The sequence below is a fragment of the Herpailurus yagouaroundi genome, unplaced genomic scaffold (assembly GCF_014898765.1).
Source record: "Herpailurus yagouaroundi ecotype Mexico unplaced genomic scaffold, PumYag 163, whole genome shotgun sequence".
Lineage (NCBI taxonomy): Eukaryota > Metazoa > Chordata > Mammalia > Carnivora > Felidae > Herpailurus > Herpailurus yagouaroundi.
The window spans coordinates 13,493,160-13,516,669 of NW_024412404.1; the positions used below are offsets into that span (position 1 = coordinate 13,493,160).

Genomic DNA, 23,510 nt, shown 5'->3' on the forward strand with positions numbered 1-23,510 from the left:
AAAATAAAATAAAATAAAATAAAATAAAATAAAATAAAATAAAATAATATAAAATAAAGGCATGTAATATACATAAACTACGTGGCTCATAGCACGCACTCAATGAATGGTTATGGACTTTCCCCTCTTCCCTGATCCCTCTGGAAATTAAACTTGACAGATAAATAGTGTTCTCTTCACTCTCAAAGCTACTGTAGTGAGAAAAAGACAGAAATAACTAAGTGGAACAGTAAATCTCCTTGATCTGAAATTTTAAAGTAAATAAGTTAAGTTATGAAATAAAACTAGTAAGAGGTAAATAGAATGATGGAATTATAAAAACCCATATGAAAGTTAAGCTACTATTAATCATTTCCATTTTCCTCTTGGCTATGATGATGAGATTATGTTTCATATTCAGTGAAGGGAGAAATTACCCATACTTTGAAAAGTAATATTAAAAGCGTTTCATAAAAACAAAACTTTGCTTCCATTTTCCAGAAGTTTTATCAGAAAAGTATTTCAACACAGGACTTTTCAGTCATTCATTTGAGGTGACCTGTTTAAATGCCTACTATGCGCCAACTGCCATAGCAGTGGCAGAGGACATGCAGAGAAGGTGAAAGAATACTTATTAAAGGTATAGTACAGGTCAGCTGGTATCAGGCACATACCACTGTATCTGTTTGCTAGGGCTGCCTTACCAAAATACCATCAGCTGAGTAAACAAACAATGCAAATTTACTTTCTCACAATTCTGGCGGCTGCAAGTCTAAGATCAAGGTACAGGCAGAACAGGTCTCCTCTGAGGCTTCTCTCCTTGGCTTATAGTTGGCTACCCTCTTGCTGTTTCTTTACGTAGTTGTTCCTCGGTGCATGCGCACCCCTGGTGTCTGCATGTCAATAAATTTCCTCTTCTTACAAAGACACCAGTAGGACTGCATTAGAGTCCACCCTAATGGCCTCATTTTAACTTAATCACCTCTTTAAGGACCCTATTTCCAAATACAGTCACATACTGAGGTACTAGGGATAAGAGCTCCAAAATAAGAATTCTGGCGGAATACAATTCAGCCCATAAGAAACACGATCTCATTTAACCATTGCCCTGTTTGACAAATGAGGGCCTAGGCTCAGAGACAATCACTCACTCAATAAATGTCACAGAGCCAGAAAGCGGTGGAAATGAAATTTTAATTCAGGTCTCATTATGAGAGCACCAAAGGTATGTTCTTTCTTCTATTCATACTTTCTCAAAGAATTACAAATCTAACTGGAGGGGCACCTGGGTGGCTCAGTCAGTTGAGTGTCTGACTCTTGATTTTTGTCTCAGCTCATGAGCTCACAGTTTGTGGGATCCAGCCCTGCACTGGGCTCTGCACTGACAGTGCAGAGCCTGCTTGGGATTCTCTCTCTCCTTCTCTCTTACCCCTTCTCCCTACTTGCACGCACTCTCTTTCTCTTTCTCTCTCTCAAAACAAATAAACATTGGAAAAAAAAACCCCAAATAGAGGAGGGCACCTGTCGGGATGAGCACTGGGTGTTGTATGGAAACCAACCTGACAATAAATTTCATATTACAAAAAAAAACCCCCAAATCTAATTGGAAAGACAAAAAACTGACTTGTGAAACTTTAAATCTGGGAGTTATTGATAAGGAGGCACTTATTCACTGGACTCAGGATTACTAAACATTTATAGAATATTTATTACATGTTAGGCTGGGTTCTTTCACAAAAGGGTCTACTGATTCCCTTACACGAGGAATTGCTGATTGGCAAACAGGAAGAGTCTTGATAGTCTTAGACCAAAATCTATAGATGATCCTAAGTCAATTCCAAATACAAGAGAGCTTCCACAATAAGTATCTTAGATACAACTGTCTTTTAGATCTCCTTTTGTCTGTATTTGGGTGTAGGCTGTGTGCAGGCATACATGTATGAAATCCCTCATCTGCTTTGTAACATTCTACCTCATTGGTGATCCACATTGATAATCTACCTCACTGGTAATGTTAGTGGGCTTGGTTTCAGCTCTATAACTTCTCAGAGTGAAAGACAAAAGCCCCATGCTCTGTCTCTTGAGACTCTGACCTGTGTGTCCAGGAATGAGTGTCAGGCTAGGTTGTGGTCAGGCTGGCACCTGCTTCGTGCCCTTGATGACCCCAAACTGTTGTTTAAAGTTTGTTGAAAGTACCGTTGCCTGTATTCTCGAACTGCATTTTATGGATCTATAATTTATGTTAAATTGTAATTATATAATTGGTAAGTAATTTACATTCCCAGATTATGTTATAAAATTTCCAAAGAAGACCATTCTAAAGAAAACCATGCATACTGGGGAATAAGGCATATGCCTAGAATCCTAGTACATACCAAAATGTACTAGGTCTGATACACAAAAGTTATCAGACTCCTGAAAGATGATGTGAAAGATGTCCTCTCTATACCAGCAGGAAAGAAATGGAGAGAGGCAACCATGGAAAAGTAACTAAAATATATGGGGAGACTAAAGGAAGCTAAGAATTATTTAAACATGATCTGTTTATATGGATTACTCTCAACTTTGACTCCACTTCTCTGGTGATAATAATGCAAAGTTTATAAAGGTAAGCTGCCTGTCTTTGTTCAGTTCAGTATATAAACTCTCTTAAGCCTAGCCACTTCTTTGGGTTTTAATTTTCCTATGGGGGTTCCCAGGTGTGTGTTAAAATCCATGTGCTTTTCTCCTGTTAATCTGCTCTATGTCAATTTGATTGTCAGCTCCAGTCAGAGACTCTAGGACAGTAAAGTTTTGCTTCCCCTGCTCTCTCTCTCTCTATGTGTGTGTGTACACACAGACACACACAGACACACACAGACACACACACAGACACACACACACACACACACCACTTCCCACTTACTATAGGGGACAAGAGCTGTTCTCAAGCAGGCTGAATTGTAGAGATCCATTAGTTTTTTGTTTTTATGAGGGAAATTCTTTGAATATCAATTACATCATTTTAAAAAAACAATTACTAAAGCACATTTCAAGGTTTGATCTGATTTTTAGTATTATCTACACTTCTTTCTTAAAGTATGAACATTCGACAGTGTTCTTATCAATACTGGGAATTCGGTTGTGATTTTTCAAACTGTCTCAATCGAGTTGAGTGGGTAAAAGGTGAGAGTAGCATTATCAGACTCTTAGAGAAAAATGGAAGAGCAGCTGAAGAAGTAATATACATAATTTAAAAACAAAGCAGTGCTTTTCTCCAATACTTAAATGTGTTTTTAGTCAGAGTAGTTTGATGGTTTCAAATTTCAAATGAATATTAAACATGTTTTTTAAAAAAACAGGTTGAGAAATACCATCTCAGGGAATTTTTAAAAAATCTGAAGAAATGACGTTTCAGTTTTTCCACAAAAAAGTGCATTAGGAGACACTTAATGAATATTTTGAATTGAACAGACTTAGTAGCCAATTAACTCAAAATACACTTAATTCAATAAGTAAACACACAGAGAAAGGTAATGTCCTTATAGAATTGTTTTTGGGAACTGAATAGCACGATGGTCTAAACCGTGAGTGGAAAAGTAAATCTCCAAACACCGTATGACATTTTTCCAACTCCGAGCACTTGTATTTTTATTCTGACATTTTGGGTTTCCAGCAGTTTTTACCTTGGTAAACTTTCAAAGAAAGATCTACTTATGATCCCCCCTCCACCTCTGGTGCCTTCTACAAAATAACATAAAACTGGGGATACGTGGTCAGGGTGAGCACTGCTCTGGCCCCTGAATTTTTCCTTCCTCAAGCTGAGTATCCAAAGACAACTAAGATTTTCAATTTAGAGTGTTTTGGCTTTCAGTCCCAGAACCACCTCACTCCAAGACTTCTTCACAGAACATAATATTTCCCAACTGTTATCTGGGTCAAACCAATCAGTTCTCACAGCTGGAGACAGAATGAAAGAATGTCTATAGTGCAGACCTCCCCAGCCCAGAGGATCTAAGTGCATATGTGAGGACAGTGCTCTGATCCCCTGAAGCCCAGGGATACCAACCTCTAGTTTCAGAACATCATGCTGAAGTTTACGCTGAAATTCAAGGAAGTTTTTGATTGTCAGCTTTCCCTTAAGATCAGCTCCAAAGAAGTAGGTCGTGAGGGCTGAACACAAGCCAGACTTGAGGGTGTTGCCGGTAGTAGGACGATCTCTGTGACGCATACCCATACTGGTTTGGGAGCGAATGATGCTCTGAACCTAAAAGAGAAGCAAACCCCCATCCAGAAAAACATTACAAAGTAGAAAAATATATAAAAGTAAGAACAAGATGGGGCACCTGGGTGGTTCAGTTGGCTGAGTATCTGACTCTTGATTTCAGCTCAGGGCATGATCCCAGAGTTGTGGGATCAAGCCCTGCTTTGGGCTCCGTGTTGAGCACAGAGCCTGCTTAAGATTTTCTCTCTTAAAAAAAAAAGATCTCTTTCTCTCTACCCACCTCCATCTGCCCCTCTTCCTCGCTTCCATGCACTCTCTAAAATTTAAAAACTTTTTAAAAAAGTAACCAACTATTGACTTGTCTACCCTCTGCTACAATTGTATTTTAATGCTCACAACAATCCTATAAGTCTTATGACTATCCTCTTTTTATAGATGAGGAATTCAAGGCACATAATACTTAACGCTTAATAACTTGTTCAAGGTCAAGTAGCTGGCAAGGAGCAGAACCAGGATTCAAACATACGCCTCACACCTTTATCATTGAGATGCTCTTAAAAACCTCTCTTCAGAAAAGAGTATGCATTTGTTTTTGAGGCTCAAAACCCCTCACACAATACTAAAATAATCATTAACTTCACAGTAATACAGTCCATATCTCAGGAGACTTTTAAAAACTTCACGCTTCTCACTACTGACTCTCCAGTTATGACAAAAGGCAGCACAGCTACGGGCAAATACTGACATCTAAGAGAGAGAACACATTTATTAAAATGATAAATGAAATACAAAGTTGATAGAAAATAATTCCTCAAGAAAAGCTGGAGAATTTTTAATCTTTGAGAAGTTTTAAATGAGCTTTTTGAGAAAGAATAACTTCTGGAACTAGCAACCATGGCTTAACTATATAAATGAGCTTTATGAAGCAAGTCTATGATTGTTACAGTTTTTTTCCTTTCTTTCTTTCTTTCTTTCTTTCTTTCTTTCTTTCTTTCTTTCTTTTTTTTTTACTTGTTCTTGCATGCATTCTTTTCTACCTCTTCACAGGCTAAAAGAGCAACAATTCAAAATAATTAAAATTGGGATATGTAAAGATAAATAATAAAAGTATGTTATATAAATAACCAATACATACAGCTTTGTGGGTGATGGTTTTTAAATGGCCAAATTAGAAAAGCAGGACACTTAAAAACTTAAGAGTTGTAACAACAGATTTGTCTTAGTTAAATGTCTCATTTATTTTATTTATTATGTGTGATCATAAAGAAGGTTTAAGACAATTTAAGTCTGTGGCTCTGTAAAGAGTGAAGTAGTATAACTAGACAAGGAGTCAGGAGACATGGGGTCTGATTCTGTTGTTCTGCAGTGAGAAAGAATTTATGCAGGTTATTTAAACTCTTTGGGCCTTAACTTTTCTCATTGGAAAAGTTCACGGTTAGAGTATATTATCCCTAAGTCTCCTTGTAACTCTAGGTTAGTAACATACATGCTATTGATATGATTTCTTCAGGGTTCATGTTTTATCATGGTAATAAGATTAGCTGACAGGGGCGCCTGGGTGGCTCAGCTGGTTGAGCAACCGACTTCAGCTCAGGTCATGATCTCACAGTTTGTGAGTTCGAGCCCCGCGTCAGGCTCCGTGCTGACAGCTCGGAGCCTGGAGCCTGGAGCCTGCTTCGGATTCTGTGTCTCCCCCTCTCTCTGCCACTCCCCTGCGCATGCTCTGTCTGTCTCTCTCTCTCTCAGTAATAAACGTTAAAAAAAATTTAAAAAAAAGATTAACTGACATTTGTTTCTTATACACATGGAGACTTGACAGACAGGTATACAATGTTTTTTTCTTTTCTTTTTAAATTAAATTTTTTTTAATTTAATTTTTTATTTTTTAAAATTTACATCCAAATTAGTTAGCATACAGTGCAACAATGATTTCAGGAGTAGATTCCTTAGTGCCCTTTACCCATTTAGCCCATCTCCCTTCCCACAACCCCTCCAGCAACCCTCTGTTTGTTCTCCATTTTTATGAGTCTCTTCTGTTTTGTCCCCCTCCCTATTTTATTTTTTTTTGTTTCCCTTCCCTTATGTTCATCTGTTTTGTCTCTTAAAGTCCTCAGATGAGTGAAGTCATATGATATTTGTCTTTCTCTGACTAATTTCACTTAGCATAATACCCTCCAGTTCCATCCACGTAGTTTCATTCTTTTTGATTGCCGAGTAATACTACATTGTGTGTATATATATACCACATCTTCTTTAAAATTTTTTTTTTTCAACGTTTATTTATTTTTGGGACAGAGAGAGACAGAGCATGAACGGGGGAGGGACAGAGAGAGAGGGAGACACAGAATCGGAAACAGGCTCCAGGCTCTGAGCCATCAGCCCAGAGCCCGACGCGGGGCTCGAACTCACGGACCGCGAGATCGTGACCTGGCTGAAGTCGGACGCTTAACCGACTGCGCCACCCAGGCGCCCCTATACCACATCTTCTTAATCCATTCATCCATCAACAGACATTTGGGTTCTTTCCATACTTTGGCTATTGTTGATAGTGCTGTTATAAACATGGGGGTGCATGTGTCCCTTGGAAACAGCACACCTGTATCCCTTGGATAAATACCTAGTAGTGCAATTGCTGGGTCGTAGGGTAGTTCTATTTTTAATTTTTTGAGGAACCTTCATACTGTTTTCCAGAGTGGCTGCACCAGCTTGCATTCCCATACAATGGATTTTTCAATTGTTTAGGTTGAAGATTTTTAGACTTTAAATTGAATCCAAGATAATCAGAACATTTTTAGGGGGGCCTGGGTGGCTCAGTTGGTTAAATGTCCGACTCTTGATTCTGGCTTAGGTCAAGATCTTGTGGTCAGCCCCACATATGGCTCTGTGCTGGGTGTGGAGCCTGCTTAGGATTCTCTATCTGCTCCTCCCCTGCACACACTCCTTCTCTCAAAAGAAAAGAATACTTTCATCATTGTCTTGAAGGCAATACACAATTCACTTTATCTGCCTAATTCTAAGAAATGAAGAATTTTCAGTAGCAGTGAACCAGAACTGAAAATCTGCATCAGGACCTGCCATGATTTACATTTTGCCTGTGGCTATAAATATTGCAGCTTATATCCTTCCTGTGGTGGAAATTGTGCATATCAGCTTCAAAAGTGTGGTGCTGAGAATGTGTGTGTAAGTGACTGGGAAAAAGGAATGTTTTTAGTAAAATTAACTAGCTGATGCTATATCATCTTTTCATTAGTAATTAATAATAGCATAGTCTAAATACTATGTTATTATATGTAAACTATTACTAAAAATAGGCATTCTTTAAAAAATTTTTTTTAAAAAGTATGTATTACTAGATTTTGTGTGGGGGCATGGTGACAGAATGTTTTGTCAGAATTTCTCAGTTTGGAAATCTTTTCTTAAAATATTTTTATTTAGATAATTTGTTAAGGGTATAACATGAGAATCAATCAAACATCAATTCAACTTGTCATGTGAATGCTTACTATATGCTATATGATGTGGAGAAAATAAAAAAATTTAAAACATGATCTCTTAAATAAAATTTCATTCTTTTTCTTCTGTCTCATAAATGAGTTATTACTTCTCATACTTTCCTACTAAAAAAACCCATTTCTGTCATGGCACTGGGTGAATAGAGCCCAAACAGTTATGAGGTTTTTAAGTTTATTTATTTATTTTGAGAGAGAGACAGAGTGTGTGTGTATGTGTGTGTGTGTGTGTGTGTGTGTGTGTGTGTGTGTGTATGCGTGTGTGTACCTGCATGAGCGAGGGAGAAGCAGAGAAAGAGAGAGAGAGAGAGAGAGAGAATTCCAAGCAGGCTTTGCACTAACAGTGAGGCTCAATCTCACGAACCAAACTGTGAGATCATTACCTGAGCTGAAATTAAGAGTTAGATGCTTAACCGACTAAGCCACCCAGGTGCCCCATGAAGCTTTTTATTTTAGCTATCTTTTGCTAGGTTAGTTCTGTTTTACGATCTGTTACGAAATGGGTTACAGAAAGGATCCGTGGTGATACAAAAGTCAGAGAAAACTCACATTTAGTATACAGTTGATCAATGCCTTTTAGTAATATGTATTTATGCATGATCAAAGTGATTTCTGGAAACAGGGCATCTGGGTAGCTCAGTCAGTTGAGCATCTGCATTTGGGGGTCAGGTCATGATCTCATGGTTTGTGGGTTCAAGCCCTGTATCAGGCTCTGTGCTGACAGCCCAGAACCTGGAGCCTGCTTTGGATTCTGTGTCTCCCTCTCTCTGTGCCCCTTCCCTGCTCGTGCCTGCCTGTTCTCTCTCTCTTTCTCTCTCTCAAAAATAAACAAACAAAAAAAATAATAAATGAAAAGTTTTTAAAAAATACGTAAAAAAAGTGATTTTTGGAAAAAGATGAATCAAAGAGTAATAATAGCTATTAGTTTGCTTTATGTAACATTAACTTTAAAATATGTGAGGTCTTTTTCCTGGTTCTGTTTAACTTTTTTTTTTTTTTTTTTTTTTTACAAGCTTGATGAATACACTGTTAAGAAAACACCTGTTTCCCTGGGAAATCAGAGCAAAAATTGAATGTTTGGAAGCCTAGAGCACTTTCAACTTAATAAATTATTATATTTCCCAAGAATGTAAAATATATAAAGATGAGCAGAGAAACTTCTAAAGAGAGCCGTTCACTCATGAACTACCTTATAATTTGTTGTTTTTGGTCTAAAAGAGTTTTTACATCAAGATTCCTTGTCGGGGCGCCTGGGTGGCGCAGTCGGTTAAGCGTCCGACTTCAGCCAGGTCACGATCTCGCGGTCCGTGAGTTCGAGCCCCGCGTCGGGCTCTGGGCTGATGGCTCAGAGCCTGGAGCCTGTTTCCGATTCTGTGTCTCCCTCTCTCTCTGCCCCTCCCCCGTTCATGCTCTGTCTCTCTCTGTCCCAAAAATAAATAAATGTTGAAAAAAAAAATAAAAAAAAAAAAGATTCCTTGTGATCAATATTATTAGTTGTAACAGTTTAAGAAGGCCAGTTATCAAGGCATCACGTTAGACGAAATTAGCAAATTAGCACTCCCTTCTCTAACAGTGAATGGGATAGTGAAGCGACTGCTCCAAGTCATTTTGCACATCAGCATCGATGCCAGAAATAAGTACCATTTGCTCTAAATTCAAATCTAGAGTTTAGTATCTATAATAAGAGTAGAGAAGTTATGGCAATTTTGCTTCTGAGAGGTGAAGGAAGTCCCTAGTCTGCATCAGAAGGATTGGCCCTCTCAGTTTTTCTGGCTTTAAAAACCACAAGGACAGAATCTGGAGCAACTACACCCATTGGAAAGTGAGGGGGAAATCCTGAAAAGGAAAAAGCCAAAGAAGGGGAGCCTTCTTCCCCAAAGAAGGGTAGTTTATATATATTCTATATATAAACTCCAGTCAAATACAGTTGAGCTAATCACCTGCTAAAACAAAACTTTCTTCAGATGAATATAGCAAAATCCAAAGTCTACAACATGTCATTCATAATATCTAGACAAAGATCCAAAATTATTTGACATATGAAGAAACTGGGAAATAAGGCTCATCTTCAGGAGAAAAGACAATGGAGACAACCCCAAGATGACCCAGATATTAGAAATTATTGACAAGAATTTTAAAACAGTTAAATAATAGTGTTCAAGTATATAATATATACTTACGAATAAGGAAAAGATAGGACATTTCAGATGAGAAGGAAAACTATATCAAAAATGAAATGGAAGTTCTAGAACTGAAACATGCAGTACCCGAAATACAAATTTAGTGGATTAATAGCAGAATTGTAATGATCAAAGAGTCAGTGAATATGAAGATAAGTCAAGAGAAACTACACAGCTTGAACAGCAAAGAGGAAAAATTATTGGAAAAAAAATAATAAAGCTTTAGAGATTTGTGAGGCAATATCACAGATGGTCTTCACATTTGTGTTAGTGGAGGGTCAGAGAGGTAAGAAAGAATGCCCCCCGCCAAATTTTTAAGACATAATGGCCAGGAACTTCTCAAATTTGATAAAAATCATAAATTTATAGATACAAATAGCTCATCAAATACCAACAAGGACAAATACAAAGAAAACGACACTGAGGAACAATATTATCAAATTTCTAGAAACCAAATATAAAGAGAAAATCTGGAAAGCAGAGAGAGAAAAACAACATCTTGCAAACAGGGGAACAATGGTTCAAATAGCCAGACTTTTCATCAGAAGGAATCAGTAGTTAAACAACTGAGAATTTTACATCTACATCAAGAGCTGTATATCTAGAATTTCCTTCCCAAAATAATGATGATATAAATTAATTCATCACCAACAAATGTGCACTACAAGAAATGCTAAAGAAAGTTTTTCCAATTGAATGGAAATAATACCATATAGAAACTAGGATCTTTAGGAAGGAATGAAGGGCATCAGAAATGATAAATATGTTAGTAAATATAATAAACTATTTTTCTCCTATTTTCTTTAAAAAACTTATGACTTGGAGCACCTGGGTGGCTCAGTCGGTTAAGCATCCAACTGTTGATTTCGGCTCAGGTCTTGAACTCACGGTTTGTGAGTTTGAGCCCTGCACTGGACTCTGTGCTGACAGTGTGAAGCCTGCTTGGGATTCTCTCTCTCTCTCTCTCTCTCTCTCTCTCTCTCTCTCTCTCTCTCCCTCTCCCTCTCCCTCTCTCTCTGCCCTCTCCTGAGCATACTCTCTCTCTCTCTCTCAAAATAAATAAACTTTAAACAAACAAACAAAAAAAAAACATATGACTTAGAGCAAAAATTGCAAACACTATTATGGGGCTTATTACATATGTAGATGTAATACATAGAACAAATATAACATAAAGGATGAAGAGGTAAATAAAACCTTACGGTTGCAGAGTTACTACATTTCATGTGAATATTATATATTTTTTTTAGATTTTGGCATTTAATTTCTTTTGAATATGTCACTTTTTGCAAGCTAGGAAACAGAATCAAACTTAAGGCAATCTAGTTCTCTAAGGATCTAGGCGGAGTCTTGCAATGTTCAGCAGAGCGACATCGTAATACAAGGTGCTAACAACAGGCTTATAATCTCTAAATAATAACCATTTAGCTACACTTTTTTTCTTAGGAAACAGCCTACAGTCTTTTAAAGCCATGATACATAGAACATGTTGATCTAAAAGAACAGAATGACCCAAATTATATGTTGGCCAACTTACTGGTGGGCCAAATCAAAGCTGACCAAGGATGGGTGAATAGAGAGAAGTGTTTACCTTTTGGAAACCTGCTCTGAGATTTTAAAAAGTCCTGGCTGCTGTTAGTAAGGAAGCAAGTAGCAAAAAATATTACAGATGCACCCATACTGACACTTGATTTTGCCAAGGTCTTCCAGTAGAACACAAAGTTAGAGAGGAGTGTAAGGGTAAGATACTTAGATGTTTTCAAAATACATTACTAGTAATATGAAATTTGACATATTGAATTCTTCCATTTGCCACCGGAACAAACTGACAATGAGGACTATTTAAAAGAAATGCTCAACTCTAAAAAGAATGGTAGCAGTAACACTTTTCACTACAGAATAACCTCCTGCTTTCCCACACCATTAACATTGCTCCTCTTCCAAGATACATATTCATGTGGAAAAACTTGTCAGCTTTTGCCAGGGCCAGGAAAGGCAAAATAGAGCATGTCCTAATTCGTTAATTTGTTAATTGTAAGCTCATATGATATCCCGAAGATGGACCCATAAGTCTGGCCATTCTTTTCTGTAACATCTGCAAACTGCAGAATTCCTTAGCCTTAACCACAGTTTCTGCTCAATATCTTAAAGCTGGTCTCAGTCCCATCTGTGACTCTTCTCCTCAGGGTTAAGGGTGGGTGCTAGTCATTAAAATCTGGAATGTCATCATAAGAATAACCCCAGCAGTCTTTGGATACATAGTAGGCAGTGTGAAGGTGGTAAAATCCTGGCAGGAACACCAGGATGCCAATGATCAGGACAGGAACACCTGGTCTGTCGCCTCTTTGCTGATATAGCCTGCCAGTAGGGGGGAAACTACGATAATGCGAAAGGTGCCAATCATAAACTGCCTTACATGGGATCTTAGGAGGGTTCTTCTTAAACTGAAGGTCAATGTAGCCATCGTCTGTGCTGGAGAGCTTTGAGTATTTCACTTTACTACTGGGGATTCCCATAGCCAGGTTGGTTTGAGATGGCATCATAACACGCCGACACAATTACAGCTGGAGTGCCATGCCAGGCCACCCAAATGCTGGCAGTTAGCTCACTGTTGGCAGCAAAGGTGCCTGAGGTCTCACGGCACACCTCACCTAACTTGTGAACATTAATTCTAAGTAGACTGTGTATATTTAACAATTTATGTTGTACTCCCTAGAGCAACCACTATAAAAATAATGCAAAAAGGTACAGCTAAAATGCCGAACAAATTAAACCAGAATTCTGGATAAAATATTTAATCTCAAAAAAGGCAGGAACATAGAAGGGAGGAACAAAAATCAGAAAGGACAAACAAAACAAATAGCAAAAATGGTAGGTCTAATTCCAATTAAATCAGCAATTATGTTAAATGTCAATGGGCTAAATACGGCAATTAAAAGGCAAAGACTGTCAGAATGGATAAAAAACAAGAGCCAAATTACATTGTCTAGAAAAGATGTACTTTAAATAGAAAACACAGATATATTTGAAGTAAATGGACAAAACAAAAAAGACATACCATGCAAATAGTAAGTATAAGAAGTCTGAATTACTATGTTAATACCACATAGACTTTAAGATAAAGTATTACCAAAGATAAAAAGTAACATTTCATAATTATAACAGGACCGATTCATGAGGAAGAAATAATCAGAAATCAGAATAATAATCAGAAATGTGCAGAGAATTTCAAAATACATAAAGCTCAAATCGGCAGAATTAAAGAAAAACAAACAATTGACTAATTATAGTTGGAGATTTTTTTTAAGTTCACTTATTTTGAGAGAGACAGAGAGAGAATGCAAGCCGGGGAGGGGCAGAGAGAGAGAGAGAGAGAGAGAGAGAGAGAGAGAGAGAGAGACTGAGGATCTGAATGGGATCTATGCTGACAGCAAAGAGCCTGATGCAGGGCTTGAGTTCACAAACTGTGAGATCATGACCTGAGCCAAAGTCAGACGCTTAACCAACTGAGCTACCCAGGTACCTCTATATTTGGAGATTTTAACATCTCCCTCTCAACAACTGCTAGAATGACTAAGTTAAAAAAAATCGGTAAGGACAAAGAACACCTGAACAACACTATCAATCAACTTGACTAAATTGACATTTATAAAACACTGTGCTCAGTAACTGCAGAATATACATTCTTTAGTAAAACACATTGATGTGTTTAATAAAGCACATCAGATACAGTTCTATAAAACCAGGCTCAATACATTTAAAAGGATTAAATCATGCAGAGGACGTTTTCTGAGCACAATGTAATTAAATTAGATAATAAAGATAACTAAAAAAACAAAACCTCCACACTTGGAAATTAAACAATATACTTCTAAACAATTTATGGGTCAAGAAGGAAATCACATGTGAAACAGAAAATATTTCAAACTGAATGATAATGAAAATACAACACATCAAATTTGTAGGATGCTTCTATAGCAGTGCTTGAAGGGAAATGTATAGTATTAAATGCTTACATTACAAAAGAAAATTCTCAAAACAATGACCAGCCATGTTATCTTAAGAGACTCATAAAAGAGCATAAAAAACCCTAAAATGAGTAGAAGAAATGAGAGTAGAAATCAATTAATTAGAAAACACAAAAACCACTTGGGCTCTCTGTTGTACATATTTGAAACTAGTTTTTATTCCTTGTGAAGACAATATACTAGGGCGGGAGGGAGGGGAAAGTGGGTGATGGGCATTGAGGAGGGCACCTGTTGGGATGAGCACTGGGTGTTGTATGGAAACCAATTTGACAATAAATTTCATATTAGAAAAAAAAAGAAGAAGAAAACACACAAACTATAGAGAAAACTAATACAGCCAAAGTTGATTCTTAGGGAAAAAAACCAAAAAACAAAAAAAACAACTAGACCCTGAACAGCCAAAGAGATCTTGAGAAAGAAGAACTAGAGGCATTACACTCCCTGATTTCAAACTATGTTATAAGACTATAGTCATCAAAACACTATGGTATTGGGGCACCTGGGTGACTCAGGTGGCTCTTAATTTCAGCTCAGGTCATGATCTCATGGTTTCATGAGTTCAAGCCCTGAATTAGGTTCTACGCTGGTAGCATGAAGCCTGCTTGGGATTCTCAGTCTGCTCTCTCTCTGACCCACCCCCACTCATGCTGCCTCTGTCTCTCTCAAAATAAATAAATAAACTTAAAAAAAAATCACAGTATGGTATTGGTATAAAAACAGACACATTGATCAATGGAATAGAATAAATAAACAATAGAAATAAACCCTCACATATATGGTCAATTAATTTATGACAAAAGAGCCAAGAATATACAATGGAGAAAGGACAACTTCTTCAATAAATGTGTTCAGAAAACCGGACAGCTACATACCAAAGAATGAAACTGGGCCACTATCTCATACCATACACAAACATTAATTTAGTGTGGATTAAAGTCTTGAATGTAAGACTTGAAACTATAAAACTCCTGGAAGAAAACATAGGTGGTAAGCTCCTTGACCGTGGTCTTGGTGATGATTTTTTGGATTTAACACAAAAGCAAAGGCAACAAAAGCAAATATAATCAATTGGGCTGACAAACTAAAAAGCTCTTCGTGGCAAAGGAAACCAACAAAATAAAAAGGCAACCTACTGAATCAGAGAAAATATTTGCAAATCATATATCTGATAAAGGGTTAATATCCACAATATATAAAGAACTCCTACAGCTCAATAACAAAATCCAAACATTCTGATTAAAAAATGGGCAGAGGATCTGAGTAGACATTTTTCCAAAGAAGGCATACAGATGACCAGCAGATGCATGAAAATATGCTCAAGATCACTCATCATCAGGGACATGGAAATCAGAGCCATAATGAGATAATACTTTACACCTATTAGAATGGCTATTATCAAAAGGACAAAAAATAACAAGCATTGGTGTGGAGAAAAAAGAACCCTTGTGCACTGTTGGTGGGAATGTAAATTGATGCAGTCACTATGAAAAATAGTATGGAGTTTCCCCCAAAATTAAAAACAGAACTATCATATGATTCATCAATTCCATTTTTGGGTATTTATAAGAAGGAAACAAAATTACTATCTTGAAGAGATATCTGCACCCATCCATGTTCACTGCAACATTATTTACAATAGCCAAGACATGGGAACAATCTCAGTTTCCACCAATGGATGAATGGCCAAAGAAAATGTGGTATATATACACAATGGAATATTATTCAGCCATAAAAGGAAGAAAATTCTGCCATTTGTAATAACATGGAATGGACCTTTGAGGTCATGAAGTCAGTCAAACAGAGAAAGACAAATACTGTATGATTTAACTTACATATGGAATCTAAAAAAAAAGTTGAACTCATAGATATGGAGAAGAGATTATTGGTTGACAGAGGTGGGGGGGATCCCCATGGGTGAAGGTGGTCTAAAGGTATAAACTTGTAGTTATAAGTAAATCCTGGGGATGCTATGTACAGCATGATGACTATATTTCACAAAACTGTATTGTATATTTGAAAGTTGCTAAGAGAGTAGATCTTAAAAATTCTCATCACAAGAAATATAATTTGTAACTATGTGTGGTGATGGATGTTAACTAAACTTATTGTGGTAGTCACTTTGCAATATATACATAGATCAAATCATTATGCTGTACACCTAAAACTAATACAATGTTATATGTCAATAATATCTCAATAAAAAATAAAATAGTGCAATGTAAAATAAAATAAGGGGATGAGCTGAATAGGTGATGAGGATTAAAGACTGCACTTGTTGTGATGAACACAGGGTGACATATGGAAGTATTTAATTACTATATCGTATACCTGAAACTAATTTAACATTGTATGTTAACTAACTGGGATTAAAATAAAAACTTAAAAAAAAAAAGGGGGGGGGAGAAAACTCAGTTTCTCAACTAAAGTCTGAATGAAAATAAAATTAGCCCTAACTCCCATTAAGGTAAAATAAAATATAATTTTAAATAAAAAAAATTTTTTTTAATGTTTGTTTATTTTTGAGACAGAGAGAGACAGAGCATGAACGGGGGAGGGGCAGAGAGAGAGGGAGACACAGAATCTGAAACAGGCTCCAGGCTCTGAGCTGTCAGCATAGAGACCAATGTGGGGCTCGAACTCATGGACCGCGAGATCATGACCTGAGCCGAAGTTGGACGCTTAACCGACTGAGCCACCCAGGCACCCAAAATAAAATATAATTTTAAAAATAACAAAATAAATTCTATTTATAATCATTTGGGACCACCTGGCAATACTAGTCAAGTGCAGGATTATGGAAAAGTGAAGGTATTGGCACAAAAACAGACACATAGACCAATGGAATAGAATAGAAACCCCAGAACTAGACCCACAAATGTATGGCCAACTCATCTTTGACAAAGCAGGAAAGAACATCCAATGGAAAAAAGACAGTCTCTTTAACAAATGGTGCTGGGAGAACTGGACAGCAACATGCAGAAGGTTGAAACTAGACCACTTTCTCACACCATTCACAAAAATAAACTCAAAATGGATAAAGGACCTGAATGTGAGACAGGAAACCATCAAAACCCTAGAGGAGAAAGCAGGAAAAGACCTCTCTGACCTCAGCCGTAGCAATCTCTTACTCGACACATCCCCAAAGGCAAGGGAATTAAAAGCAAAAGTGAATTACTGGGACCTTATGAAGATAAAAAGCTTCTGCACAGCAAAGGAAACAACCAAGAAAACTAAAAGGCAACCAACGGAATGGGAGAAGATATTTGCAAATGACATATCGGACAAAGGGCTAGTATCCAAAATCTCTAAAGAGCTCACCAAACGCCACACCCGAAAAGCAAATAACCCAGTGAAGAAATGGGCAGAAAACATGAATAGACACTTCTCTAAAGAAGACATCCGGATGGCCAGCAGGCACATGAAAAGATGCTCAACGTCACTCCTTATCAGGGAAATACAAATCAAAACCACACTCAGGTATCACCTCACGCCAGTCAGAGTGACCAAAATGAACAAATGAGGAGACTATAGATGCTGGAGAGGATGTGGAGAAACGGGAACCCTCTTGCACTGTTGGTGGGAATGCAAATTGGTGCAGCCGCTCTGGAAAGCAGTGTGGAGGTTCCTCAGAAAATTAAAAATAGACCTACCCTATGACCCAGCAATAGCACTGCTAGGAATTTATCCAAGGGACACAGGAGTACTGATGCATAGGGGCACTTGTACCCCAATGTTCATAGCAGCACTCTCAACAATAGCCAAATTATGGAAAGAGCCGAAATGTCCATCCACTGATGAATGGATAAAGAAATTGTGGTTTATATACACTATGGAATACTACGTGGCAATGAGAAAAAATGAAATATGGCCTTTTGTAGCAACGTGGATGGAACTGGAGAGTGTGATGCTAAGTGAAATAAGCCATACAGAGAAAGACAGATACCATATGGTTTCACTCTTATGTGGATCCTGAGAAACTTAACAGGAACCCATGGGGGAGGGGAAGGAAAAAAAAAAAAAAAAGAGGTTAGAGTGGGAGAGAGCCAAAGCATAAGAGACTGTTGAGAACTGAAAGCAAACTGAGGGTTGATGGGGGGTGGGAGGGAGGAGAGGGTGGGTGATGGGTTTTGAGGAGGGCACCTTTTGGGATGAGCACTGGGTGTTGTATGGAAACCAATTTGACAATAAATTTCATATAAAAAAAATAAATAAATAAATAAAAAAAAAAAAAAAGAAAAGTGAAGGTATTAGATGGACACAGGGTTCAGATTTGAATAAATGTCTCCAGATATTTAAACATTTTGTTTCTGTGAATTTTTTATTTACAAATACATACCTCATACTTTCCCCCATTTCTTTTTTGCCATTTTCCTTATTTAAAAAAAATTTTTTTTTCAACTTTTTTTTTTTTTTTTTTTTTTGGGGACAGAGAGAGACAGAGCATGAACGGGGGAGGGGCAGAGAGAGAGGGAGACACAGAATTGGAAACAGGCTCCAGGCTCTGAGCCATCAGCCCAGAGCCCGACGCGGGGCTCGAACTCACGGACCGCGAGATCGTGACCTGGCTGAAGTCGGACGCTTAACCGACTGCGCCACCCAGGCGCCCCGCATTTTCCTTATTTTAAATACAAATACTTTCTTCATATATACATACATGTGTATGTATATGTATACATATGCTTGTTTTGTTTTGAAACCATTCTGACAATCATAATCACTGTATCTAGAGAGATACCATGGCCCACCAATGATAGAAGTTTTATGGAAATGTAATCTCTTCCTAGGATTCATCAGAAACTGTACATCTCTGGCTTGAACATGCTATACTCAAAGGTATGGTACCATTTTCCTTCTATTATAGAAATCCTTTCAGAACATATGTCATTCATCCTTATATTCTGGAACTGCCTGGCACAAAGGAGCTGTTTAATAAATGTTGACTAAACAGATGATTGAATATCCAAAACTTTTCCTCTCAGCATTATGACCTAATCCATGTTGGGGAATCAGAACAACTTTGACCTTCATCATATGCTCAAATAATTCCTTACATTTAGGGTGAAAACAAACAAAACCCACTTACTCAAAGTGAGGATGATTTTTTTACGTGATGGATTAGGTACTTCAAAAATTGGATTGCATCTGAGTATGCTGACCAGGACCAAAATAACTCCAAGGCACATGAAAAGGTGTTAAATATTAATGTACACAAAGGAACTTTCCAGGGAAACTTGCCTGTTCAAACTCCTCCATGTCTACTTCTCCATCTCCGTTCAAATCAAACATCTTGAAGGCAATTTCAAAATTTCTCTGAGGAGCTGCAGGGAGTAAGGAAGGAAAGAATGGGAGGGAAGGAGGAGGAGAGAAGGGGGGAAAATATTTAGAAGGCATTAACTAAAAACAAAAAATCATTCCTTTAAGAAAAACAGAGAGTTAAACATTAAAATTTATCTATCTATCTATCTATCTATCTATCTATCTATCTATCTATCTATCTATTTACTGAGAGACAGAGAGAGCATGAGCAAGGAAGAGGGGCAGAGGGAGGAGAGAAAATCTTAAGCAGGCTCCATGCTCACACAGATGTGGGGCTCAATCCTCCAACCCTGGGATCATGAGCTGAGCCAAAATCAAGAGTCCATAGGGCATCTGGGTGGCTCAGTCTGTTAAGTATCTGACTTCAGCTCAGGTCATGGTCTCACAGTTCACGGGTTTGAAGCACAGAGCATACTTCAGATCCACTGTCTCCCTCTGTCTGCTCCTCCCTTGTTCTCTCTCTCTCAAAAAAAAAAATAAACATTAAAAAAAAAAAAAAAAAAGGAGCCGGATGCTCAACTGACTGAGCCACCCAGGCACCCCAAACACTAAATGTAATATCAGGTGTAATATCAGAATGCCACCATATTTATCCAGATCAATCTTGTAGCGATACTCCTTAAAACCAAAAGAGAAATTTTACTATGGCCAGTAAAGATAGCGCTTGTCTCTTTGTGTTTCAACACCAATCTAAATGCTTCAGCTTTGCTTTCTTAGAAACCATCCTCTTAACTGTGTAATATTAATGTTGTGCTGTTACTTAAATGTAGCATTATTTATCTGGGCATGAACGTCTGCTTGGGGTGAGACATATTGTGGCAAAGTAAGAGATTGAAACTCTAAGTCTTTGTCTTGCCTTTTTAAAGCCAGCTAGATTTCTAGTTTGTTCTTTCTAGTCTCTCCATTGTAAGTGCAATCGCGAGTTCAGTGGATGTCATTCAGCTATCAGGTTATTTTCTATACTATTTTGCTCATTATCACTATAGCTCTGAGGTAAGGACGAAAAGCATACTGGTATCTACTCAGCCTCCTATTTCAACCACGTCAGCTGGGTATACAAATTACTGAGCAAAATATATGGAAATGGTAAAATAAAGCTGAAGTTTAAAAAACAAAATGAAAAATGCAAAGCTTGAGAAGATGGCGTATGTAGTTTTTTCCCCTTAGGTGAATGGCAAAAGCTCTTGAAGACTTTTTAGTATTCCTAGATCAAGAAATATAATATAAATATAATTAATACACTTGTGCATTAGAATAAAATGTAATGTCCCTCCTTCCTTACCACACTAAATGTTCTGGTAAAGAAAACAAAGTTGTTTACTTCCTTCCTTTGGTACTTCAAATTTATATAAATGTAGAGAATAAACCAAAATAAAATATCCTATATATCCTAATACTATTGAATTAAATTTTCAGTTAATATAATTTTTATTAAAAATTTTACAGATTATGGGTGCCTGGTTGACTCAGTCAGTTAAGCATCCGACTTTGGCTCAGGTCATGATCTCACAGTATGTGAGTTTGAGCCCCATGTTGGGCTCTATGTGGACAACTCAGAGCCTGGAGACTGCTTTGGGTTCTGATCTTCCTCTCTCTCTGCCCCTGCCCCACTCATGTTCTGTCTCTCTCTCTCTCTCGAAAATAAATAAAAAAAATAAACCTTAAAAAAATAAAAAAAATTAGATTATAGGAAACAAAAAAGCAAAAAGGGGGCTTAGTATATTATGCATAGTTACAGAGAATCCATATTTCCACGTTACTCATGAATTTGTCAATCATAACACCTTATAGGGTTAAATTCCACTTTCAGCTAGCTAGCCAGCTAGGCTGGTGAGCTCTTGGGTTTTAGGTTGCCTGGGCGAATCATGTGCCTGTCAGCTTCCCATTGCTTGCCTCACTTGATAGTGGCTTCCAACAGGCTTATTCTTCTCTAGGCCACAAATACAACTGTTACAAAGGATACAGCCAGGGGGAATTAGATTTTTGTATACTTATTGTCACTTCTTAAGTTTCTCCTACTTGTCTGGAGACACCTGGGTGGCTCAGTCAGTTGAACATCTGACTCCTGATTTCGGCTCAAGTTATGATCTCATGGTTTGTGAGACTGAGCCCTGCGTTGGAGCCTGCTTGGGATTCTCTCTCTCTGCCCCTCTCCAGCTCATGATCATTCTCTCTCTAAATAAATAAACATTAAAAAAAAATTAAAAACTTTCCTACTTGATGTTGTCTTTTACTGAAGAGTTACTACTATGTGCCAAGCCTTGAGCTTGATAATTTAAAGATGTTGATTATCTGATTTAGTACACTCAACTCTGAAAGTTTTAATTTTCTTTTTATTAAAAATGTTATTTATTTTGAGAGAGAGAGAGAGAGAGAGAGAGAGAGAGAATCTCAAGCAGGATCCACACTGTCAACACAGAGCCCAACACAGGGCTCTGTCTCACAAACTGTGACATCATCACCTGAGCCAAAATCAAGAGTCGGATGCTTAGCTGACTGAGCCACCCAGACGCTCCTGATTTTTTTTTCAACAGGGTAGACAATTGGGGCTCACTAAATGACAAGCCCCAAATTACACAGCTAATATGTGGCAGAACTGGTAAGTGAACCTAGGTCAACACTGACTCCAAAGCCCTTTTCATAACTTTTTCATTATGCTCCATGGCCTCCAACAGGGAGAGAGAGGTTCTTAACAATAATAAACACATACTCTATTTTGATATGTTTTAACCTAGACACAAAACAACAAAACATGACTCACTGATTATGTCAGTCTCTACAATAGCTGAGTTCCAAGTTCTTCATTTCAAGGACATACCATCAGAGAAACGTTGCATATGCCTTGCTTATACTTTAGACTTGGCTGCACTAATTGGAAATCCACAGGTAACATTAGATTCTCAGATAGGTTTGTCACATGTTTGAAAAAATCATGAATATGAATTGCTTTAGGCAGTAATGCATTCTCCTATCCTCCCCCCCTCATTCAAATACATCATTTGCCTATTCCTTGTAGATACCTGAGATTGTAATAACCACAGACAGCATAAAGCTGCTGAGAGTTTTAAGGCGGGGGCGGGGGGTGACACCATCAAACAGACGTTTATAAAGGATTTCTCTGGCTACAGTGTGAATTGAAGGATGAGTTGGAAAACAAGAACCAGCTTCGGAGAAGACCGAGGAAGCTCTTGTAAATGCTGAAAATGTGAACTGGGGTGACTGCAGTGGTAATGGAGAGGAAGAAACAGATCTGAAATAAGGAGGTGGGATTACACAACTTAATGATTAATTAGCTGTGAAGAATAGACAGTAAAAAAAGCTGACAGCTTGACTGCCTTAGGCTAGCTTGCATACCATTAACCAAAAGATAAAACAGATGTAAAAGGTTCTGAGAAATAAAAGGAATTCTTTTCAGACCTGCTGAATTCAAGGGGTCTGCAGCCTATTCAGAGGAAAACACCGGGCAACTGGAAGCCAATATTTAAGGTAAAAGGAAGGAGAAAGGAAGCAGTGACAGAGGAGGTGGCATCAGGAAGAAATTAGTCCAAATGAACAGAAATGGGGAAAAATTTGGCAAAAGCCAGTCAGTACGTTGAAGCAAAGCTCAACAATTAAAGCAGCATTCCCATTCCCTATCTCCACTCATTACAGAGAGGACACAGAGTGCTTACAATTTTAGCTTTATCATATTTTATTCTTATGTCCTGTGAGTTTTGTGAAGGCACAGTCATCATTTAAACGACTGAATGAGTTATTTCAGCACACCATAGTTAATATATCCTCTTACAATTATGGCCATTTTACCAAAGCACACCCTGTACTTCTTTTTATTATTTTTAATTTTTCATTTTGAGAGAGAGCGAGAGAGCGAGAGAGCGAGCGAGCACAAGTGGGGAAGGGGCAGAGGGAGAGGGAGGAAGAGAATCTCAAGCAGGCTCCATGCTCATTGTGGCCCAATGTGGGACTCAGTCCCATGACCCTGGGATCATGACCTGAACAGAAATCAAGAGTCTGACACTCAACCGACTGAGCCACTCAGGCGCCTTACCCTGTACTTCTTGAGGTTTGTGTATCTTTTGATCCTGCTTACTTTCAAATAGAGTATTTGCTTATGTGGAGCTACTCAGAGTATTTATTAAAGTGCATGCACTGATACTACTCTAGAGGCTGCGCTTCTAGTGCACTGGTCATGATAAGGCAAGTCAGGGCAGCAGCCCTGCACACTCTCGGGCCTTACCAGTCTATCAGGAAAGGTCCTTCCAGGAGTCGTTCTCTCAGCCTATCCAATCTTCAT

At 37.9% G+C, this 23,510-nt stretch overlaps 1 protein-coding gene and 1 pseudogene across 6 annotated transcripts in view; both read right to left on the reverse strand.

The window, feature by feature from the left end:
- Positions 1-23,510, reverse strand: part of MICU1 (mitochondrial calcium uptake 1) — a 260,341-nt gene that overhangs the window by 69,235 nt on the left and 167,596 nt on the right. For all 6 annotated transcript variants that reach the window (XM_040485339.1, XM_040485338.1, XM_040485337.1 and 3 more), the window contains 2 exons: positions 19,136-19,218; positions 4,028-4,225 (listed from right to left, as the gene is read on the reverse strand). In XM_040485339.1, the coding sequence (XP_040341273.1) occupies positions 4,028-4,225; positions 19,136-19,218 (281 nt within the window). The remainder of the gene's footprint in view (positions 1-4,027; positions 4,226-19,135; positions 19,219-23,510) is intronic.
- Positions 10,918-13,035, reverse strand: LOC121036773 (transmembrane protein 230-like; annotated as a pseudogene).